Source organism: Nuphar pumila, chromosome 14 (assembly GCF_984573655.1).
Source record: "Nuphar pumila chromosome 14, dmNupPumi1.hap1.1, whole genome shotgun sequence".
In the NCBI taxonomy this organism is placed as follows: Eukaryota; Viridiplantae; Streptophyta; class Magnoliopsida; order Nymphaeales; family Nymphaeaceae; genus Nuphar; species Nuphar pumila.
Window position 1 is genome coordinate 31,126,600 of NC_143262.1, and position 8,753 is coordinate 31,135,352.

At 40.0% G+C, this 8,753-nt stretch overlaps 1 protein-coding gene across 1 annotated transcript; it reads left to right on the top strand.

Annotated features, from left to right (window-relative positions):
• Nucleotides 1–1,911: 1,911 nt before the first annotated feature.
• On the top strand, nt 1,912–2,971 carry LOC149816721 (putative pentatricopeptide repeat-containing protein At1g17630). Its single transcript, XM_089986954.1, has 2 exons — nt 1,912–2,233; nt 2,325–2,971. Exons 1-2 carry the CDS (start codon nt 1,912–1,914, stop codon nt 2,969–2,971), a joined length of 969 nt encoding a protein of 322 aa, XP_089843080.1.
• Nucleotides 2,972–8,753: the final 5,782 nt, after the last annotated feature.

Sequence of the window (8,753 nt, forward strand, 5' to 3'; positions counted from 1 at the left end):
TATACAATCCTCAATGTATATCCACTAATTACTTTTTAACCCATGTTTACATGTCTGAACTGTTAAGGATGGTAACCCACCATAGATTAATTCATGACCCTTACAATGCTCCTTCCAAGGCATAAGCGTGACATATCCCCAAGGTAATAACTACCTTGAGACTTCGGAACTCTACCCTCAATTTTCACTTAATACATCAATCTCATGCATGCAATCATGTCATGCCACATTTATTTCATCACTCAGAAAATATGCATGATCAGGTTTAAGCATCACACTTGAACTTTATAGATTCCTAAGCATGCAAAACAGTGTCTATCCTCAATAACAGAACTAGCATACTTGAAGCATTGGAATCACATTAAAGAATGCCTAAACTAGCTAGCATGTGTTTTAATTAACTAAGGAGGAATTTGCAAATGTTCACTTACCTGGAACGCTTAAATTCCAATCGCAACCCTTGATCTGAAAACAACGAATAACTCATATAATCAAAATTATCAAAACACCCTTAAACTTAATTGTCGACTCTGACTCCGTTCTTTCAGAGTTTGTTCACACATCCCCTACTAATAGACTCTACCCAAGCAGTAGAATCCATGGATTCAAGAATCACATAGATCTGACTTCGGGCACTTAGCTATGACTTATATATTTTGTGTAGACGTATCAAGGGCAAAATGGTCTTTTTGCTCTTTCAATGACTCCTATGTCTTCTTTACATCATGTTATATTAAGATCCACATCCATAATAGAATTTGACCACTTAGGTCATCAACTCAACTATGATTTGGATCATGGATTCGATATTCTTGATCCAAACCTGCTTGAAAAGGGTTTGTATGGATCTAAACCAGGTCGTCTAATTGAATCCAATCTGAGTTTTGGGTACAACTGAGATCCAAACCCAAATCCAATTTGTAATGGAAAAATCGAGTCTTCGCTACTTCGATTTTTCCACCGCACTCGATAAACCAATCGCACACGCATCCGATTTGTCTCGGTCTAGACTTAGTCGGTCTGACCCATATTGGGTCTACCTTTGGTTTGGACCGAATCTATCCCCCATCACAAACCCGATTCCATCTGCTTACTAGTCAGGACCCGACTTGATCCGAATAGACTGAAACAGTCTGTCACGGTATATAGACCCGACTTGGTTCGTTAAGACCGAGTCAGTCTGTCAGAGTACTCAGACCCTAGATCGGTTTGCGTCGATCTGGCTCGATCCGGTCATGCTCAAACCGGGCAAAATGGCTGACTTAGTCTGCAGAAAATGCATACCGATTCTGCCTTGCATAAATTCTGCAAAAGTACTGGCAACACCATTGTTGCCGAACTGTTGCATCTTCTGCAAATGGTCGGTGCACGTGGTGATGAGGGCGGCGATCGGACATACTGCCTCCATGCGACAGCCGATCCTCTCCTCCCCATTTCTGTCACCAACGAGAGGCAACGACAGAGAGGAAATCCCTCTGTCGTTCTCCTTCTTCTATTGCAAGGCTGGGACAGGGTTCTCCCTGTCCCTGTTTTTTTTTTCTTCAACTCACCGACAACAGAGAGGTTGCCGGTGACCCCTCCCCTGCATTCGGACAAAGCACGAGAAAGGGAGACTCACCTGACGGCGATCAGCGATGTCTGCTCCTGTTTCTCCTATGCGCTTCCTCTCTGCTCCTCTGGTGATCGAATGGGGAGATGAGAGGAGGCCCCCCATGGCTTTTATAGCCATGGGGGTTGCTCGGTTACCCCCTCCCACCTTCAGAATTAAATGGGGGCAGCCCGCTTCCTCTCCCACGATCTGATTCGTGGGAGAGGAAGGGGCGTCACCCCCCTCTCCTTCCGTAACCCCCCCACGATGGGGGGAGCGTTACACTGAGGCCTAACTTGCATAGTTCGAATGCGTTGATAGAGATGTACTCAAGATGTGGGGATGAGGAGGCTGCCCGTGGAGTGTTTGTTGAGATGCCTCAGAGAGATGTATTGTCATGGAACTCCATGATTGCAGGTTATGTTTATAATGGTATGTATGGATCGGCATTGGAGCTGTTTGATTTGATGCGGAAGGGTGATCTGCGACCAGATTTAATCACTTGGAATACTGTTCTCGCTGCTTATTGCCAGTGTGGACTCCTTGAGGAGGCGTTTGGTTTCTTCAATCAGATTAAGAAGTGTGGATATACAATGCCTAAACAGGTTACATGGACAACTTTGATAGTTGGTTACTCAAGAAACGGTCATTACCAAAGGGCATTGGAGTTTGTTCAAAGAAATGTTAATTGCAAATGTTCACCCAGATGCTGATACTCTTTCTTGTGTTATCTCAGCATGCAAGAATTTACAATCTTTTTTGAGTGGGCGAGAGGTCCATAGATATGTGATTAAAACCTGTTTTGGGCTCGAATTCTACAACTCTGATGGCAGTGCTCGTGTGACCCTTTACTCAGGGTGTGGCAAAATTTATGATGCAAGAAAAGCTTTCAGTAAGATGAATGAAAGAGATGTAGTTTCATGGAATTCTATGATCATGGGTCTTATGCAATCTGTCTGTGGTGGTTCGGCATTGAAGCTTTTGCATGACATGCAAATGAAGGGACTTAAGCCTGACCAATTTACAATAACCGCTCTTTTGCATATCTGTTGTAGCCAAGCTTCAATGAGAGCAGGCAAACAGGTTCATGCTCATGTGCTTAAGAATGATTATGATTTGGATACTGCAGTTTGGAATTCATTGATTCATATGTATACAAAATTTGGATGTGTGGAATATGCATATGTTGTTTTTCAGAGTATAAGAATGAAGGATGTCATCTCTTGGAATGCTATAATTGGAGGTTATGGTATGAATGGCCACAGGTCAGCACTCCGCCTCTTTAAGCAGATGAAGGAATTGGGAGTGGAACCAAATCATGTGACATTTACGTCGGCTCTTTCTGCTTATAGTTTTTTGAGAGAAAGTCAATATATTTATTAATGTATAGATAAAATAAGCAGTTGTGGGAGTGATAAGATATCACCCCACAACACTGATACAGCATAAGCAGGAAATACAGAAAACAAAATCAGTGCAGGCCCTGTTTTTGCACATCCTAACAGAGCATAACAGAAGAACCGATTAGATGCAGGCCCTATTTTTTCCAATCCAATTCAGGGTTTGACCAGACCATTTACAACGAGCTTTGTCACTGATTTTCCATCTCAAATGATGCAGTAACCCCTCTATATCAGTTAGAGAACCCTGAAAGATGCGATGGTTGCATTCTTACCATAGAAGCTTCCATGTTGAGAGGATCCACACCCTCCAAATAAACTCCGGTTACGGCTTGAATTTTAGAAGATAGTGCAGATCTGAGCTCCAGGATCCACATGCCTCTTCCTACAGACATTAAGGGTCATTCATGTCTAGGTAGGACCCATAAAAGTGTTGTGGTAGCTGACATGACTTTTCTAATGGTTGACAAGTCAAAGATTTAGAGTCTCAGTCAAAAGCAGGAGAAGTCGGACATGCGTCAAGCCTCGAATGCATGACAATTAAGGAGTGAGGTTTACCTAAGGGGCGTGTGATGCTGGAGAGTTCTAGAAAATGTCTCATAGTTATAGAAGATTAATTAGAGATAATTAAGTTAGTTAATTAATTATAGGATAATCTTTTATTTTATTTGTTCTTCTAAAGAGTTCTTTGCTAAGAAAAAGTCATAGTTTAGTTGGTTTCTTTATACAAGTAGGATTCAACCTAAGCTCTATCTATATAAGGTCTTGGAGAGTCCTATGAATCATTGATTAATGCATTGAATTTTCTTAGAAGGCCTAGTCGTCTCCCTTTATCTCTATCTTCTAACACCCTCTTTTCTCTCTCTTTCTTCTTGGACGACTCTACCGCTTTGACGTCTTCTTATCTTCTCTCCCTTTGGTCTCACCTGGCAATACGTGTGTGGTGGTAAATGCAGTCTACGTAAATGGCCCATCCCTTCATGTGTTTCTTTTCAGAGATCCAAGAAGACTATATTGTTCAAAAAAATAATACAAAAGCTTTTACATTCGTGGTTTTGTTGTACCGCCCTCTTCGAAGCCTAACTTATATAGTCAGCCCTCTAACCCTCTAATATTAGTTCTCTAAACTTTTCTTTTCATAGCCTTAGAACCAAAATCACTTCTACCTGATTAACTTGAAAAACCTTGTTTTCACTTATTAACCTTCCCAACCATCTAACAATCTATTTTACTATTTTCTGACCTATAGCATCCTATTCTAACCTTGATACATGTTCCTAAGTGATTAACAAGCCCTTGGTTCAATCTATATCAAATCTGAACCAAAACTCTCTCTTATTGACCTCTTAGGTTGTTTTTAGCTTACCTGATTTTTTTATTTTTGTAGGCCTTTTCTCATAACCTCTCAAAACTTTCACCACAGTTACCCTTAGACTACTACCTCATCATGTTCAATAGAGGTTCGTACCCTAGATACGTTCAGCCTAGCTTAAGAAGGCTAAGAACCTCATGTTTGATCATCTCACTTTCGTCGAGCTTAGACTAGAATACTCATTTTTTGATAGCTCGGGGCTTCCTTTGTATCCCAGTTTTGAACCTTCAAAACTGAATCTTAAGGAAAGCCTAACAACTTTCAACATGCTCCCCTTGTATCCAGTTGTGCAGCGATCAAGAGTTCCCTAGCAAAGTCATGGTTTTCCCAAATCAACTTGATGTCACCCTAAGCATGATGAACCAATGATCGCATAAAACTACATTCCCAAATCAAGTGAAGCGTCGACTCTTCTTTGCAAAAACATCTGCTTGCAAGGTACCTTCCTCTATGTTTCAGTCTAAGTTTCATGTTGAGTCTATATTGGAGGATGAGCCAACCTATAAAAAAACCTTTTAGAGGAAGATGCCCCCCCACCTCCAATGCCTTCTTTGGAAGCTAGGTCATCGACGAAGAATCCAACGCTCTATAGAGAGAGGAGGCACTAAAGGAACAACCAGTCAACATGTTCATGAGAATTATCCACTGTTTGAAGGTTGACTTCAAGGGATTTCTTATCGGCACCAAATCTCATGTGTTACCTTGTTGTGACCACACATCCCCCACCCAAGAATATTTCCTACGAGCTGCATCATATAGTGTGGGAAAGATGTCCCTGAGACACCGGTCTTCCAACCAGCAGCCATGCCCAAAGAGTGTCATATTTTCATCCCCAGCCTCAACCCTTATAGCTTGGCAAAATGCATCAAGACCCAAAACCCAACCCTTCCATACCCCCGAACCTATCTTCTATCGTGGTTTTCCATCAATTGCCAAGGCCAACCAATCAAGTCATATTATTTCTAGAATATTTTTGCAATCCTGCCTTCCTTCCTCCATATTTTTAGTTAAAAGAGCCACACTAAATCTAAACAAATTAGGGATTCCCAACCCACCAAGGTACAAGGCTTAGAAAATAGTCAACCACTTTACCTTTGCCTTGGCGCCACCCTCCAAAGCACCATTCCAAATGATTTTTTGGAAAATAGAGTTAAACCGTTTCTCCATTTTTTTTAGAATATTGAAAATTTGTAAGTACAACACCATACAAGAAATGTTGAGGCACATTGGCATTGGAGTGAAATTCTTCTGTTAACCGAAACAAGTCACTCTTAATGAAACCCCACATTTCCTTGAAAAACTCGATAAAAAAAAATGTATAAGCCTGAAGTCTTACCATTAGGTAAAGACCATACCATATATTTGATTTTTTTTCATTTTGAAACTCCCTGTGCATGCCACCCGACCAGCCTCGCCACAATGGTAGAGAAGCAACAACAACAACAACAACAACAACAACAACTACGCCTTCATCCCAAAACAATTGGGGTCAGCGATATGAACCAAAAAAGAAAATCATTCTGGGTCCTCCACATGAATCCTTCTTCTCCAATCATTTCTATCCAATGCCATGTCCTCGGTGAGGTTCAAAGCCTTCATATCCTTTCCTATCATCTCCATCCAAGTCTTCTTAGGCCTACCTCGACCTTTTTTGACTAATATATTTTTTCATTTGTCGGAGCATCATTAGGCTTTCGCCAAATATGTCCAAACCACCATAAATGATTTTCTCTCATCTTATTTTCAATGGATGCAACGCCTACCTTCTTACGTATCTCCTCGTTTTGAATCTTATCTTTTATTGTATTTCCACACATCCATCGAAGCATACACATATCAACTACACTCATTTTTTGAATATGATGTCTCTTGGCAGCCCAACATTCTGTACCATATAATAAAGCGGGTCTAATTGTCGTCCTATAAAACTTTTCCTTCAACCACAATGGCATTCTACGATTGCACAGCACTCCAGTTGCACTTTTCCATTTCATCCACCCAACCTTTATCCTATGGTTTACATCTTCATCAATTTCTTCACCATTTTGAATGATAGATCCCAAATATTTGAAACAATCATCCACCGATATTTCTTGCTCGCCAAGCTTCACTACACTCTCATCACTATTGCGTTGCTTACTAAACCGACATTCCATATATTCTGTCTTGCTCTTACTCAACGTAAAACCTCTTGCTTCCAATGTTTGTCTCCATAATTCTAACTTAGCATTAAACCCAGCTCTAGACTCATCAATCAAAACAATATCATCAGCAAACAACATACACCACGACACATTTTCTTGAATTGATTTCGTAAGCTCATCCATCACTATAGCAAATAGGAAAGGGCTTAATGTAGATCCTTGATATAACCCAACTGTTATAGGAAAATTGTTTGTCACCCCTCCACAAGTGCATACATTGGTTATCACTCCTTCGTACATATCTTTAATTATACTAACGTACTTGAGAGAAACACCTTTCTTCATCATTGTTCACCAGAGAACATACAATGGTAGAGAAGCGATTTTTAAAATAGCTAGAAGCACTAACTAAAATATCTGATCCCTCAAATTTTTGACCCTTGATCACCATTGTTGGAATAGTGTTTATCCTCCTTGTAGAGATACACATGTTAAAAAACCGCGTATTCAACTCCTCCGATTTGAACCAATGTGCCTTAGCTCGTTGCCACCATCTAATACACTCTCTCAATCTTCATTCGCTAATCCTACAGACTAGTTGTTGGCGTTCACCCCCCCCCCCCCCCCCACAAGTCAATAGCTTTATCCTCCTCCCTATGTTGGAGCACTCTAAGTTGAGACTCCCATTCATTGAGAAGATTAAACTTCTGTACTCCTCATGTATAAGACAACATTTTACAACAGATTTTACCACCGTAAGACGACCACACCTTTACATTTTAGCACCGTAACACCAACATAATAGTAACACAGATTTATAATTTTAGCTTCCAATACTCTCAGCTTGCCAAACTTGGTTAACGAGCTCAAACAAGCTTCATGCAAACTAAACTGAGCCAACCCACCTGTAGTTGGGTTCATTTACTGAATCTAGCCTTTAGCTTGAGATCCTAAGAATGTTTGGATTTAGTGATTTAAATTATTCCCTGTAAATGGTTATACGACTCATTGAATGGCGTGAGAGATGGAACTTGCACATTTGATAAAATTGCTGATTGTATAATCTATTTTCTTTTTAACACAGGGCTGCCTGGTTGTGATGTTTGGAGAATGTGATTAAGCTAATAAAGGTACAACTTAACAACAAAAGTAAATGTAACGAGAGACACGGGAAGTTCAACTTCCATGCACTCTAATCACCTAATTTTCTTTTCTTTTTTCTTTCTTCTTTCGTTTTTTTTTTTTCACATTAGAATTCAAACTTGAAAGCTCTTGGTTAATTATGATAGTGCAACCTAACCATCTAGTTATTTCATCCGACCCTTCTAATCACATAAAAGGATTTTAGATGCTACATTATGATTTTGATCTCATAGTCATACAATAGATTCCTTAAATGGGTGCTCCATTATCTCTAGTCTACCATTCGTTTCAGATACAAAGTTCTCAAATCCTTAGGATTGGCATTTCAGTCCCTTCGGTCTGATCTCAGAAAAGGATATCTACCTGTCCCACACAAAGTTCTAGGCATTCCATATATAAAGGAAGTCAAGTCCCTAAAGGGTGTATTTGGATTCAAGAAATTGGGGAAAAAAATTCCAATTCCATGGTACTAGCTTTCCCCTGTTTTGGTTTGTTTCATGGTATGTTGATTTGGAATCCGGTTTCACTTGATTCCGAGGAATAAGATCTCATAGTAAAGCTGGGGATTCAATTCTCTTTAGGAATTGAATTCCTTATTTTCTTCTGTGAAAGCCAAGGGGCTGAGGGTAATCAAACGCTCTCTAAGAGCTCGTTTTCTAGCATAAATAGACATTCATACGTGCACATATTCATTCATATCAATGGGAAAATAGCAGTAATGCCTTGTGACTTGGCGGATCGGACCGATAGCATGTGAACCTCAGGTCCATTTAAGACACAAATATCCAAATCCAAGTCACCTTTGATCATTCTCGAGCAACATCTGACCATGCATTGACTAAGTTCGCCGTGTATGGTATAATGGAACACATGGATCGGATTCAGCTGGTCCAATGATACGAATCTTATATTATTCTTGGATATAAGATCCAAACGTATACTTGGATTGGATGCAGACAATCAGATTTTCTGCATTTGGATTCAGATTCAGATCAATTTTTTCCATTGGATCTATTTTTGAATCTGTACCTCACAACATCCACTTCAAGTTATTATGTATAAAACTCTTATTTCTAATCTTTTCTTACTGGATTCAGGATTAGCAT

What these genes read in the sequence shown, in the direction of transcription:
- LOC149816721 (XM_089986954.1), top strand. Translation starts at nt 1,912, where the DNA reads ATGTACTCAAGATGTGGGGATGAGGAGGCTGCCCGTGGAGTGTTTGTT. An exon ending in AGTTGGTTACTCAAGAAACG is followed by an intron (nt 2,234 to 2,324) that starts GTCATTACCAAA and finishes GTGTTATCTCAG; the next exon opens with CATGCAAGAATTTACAATCT.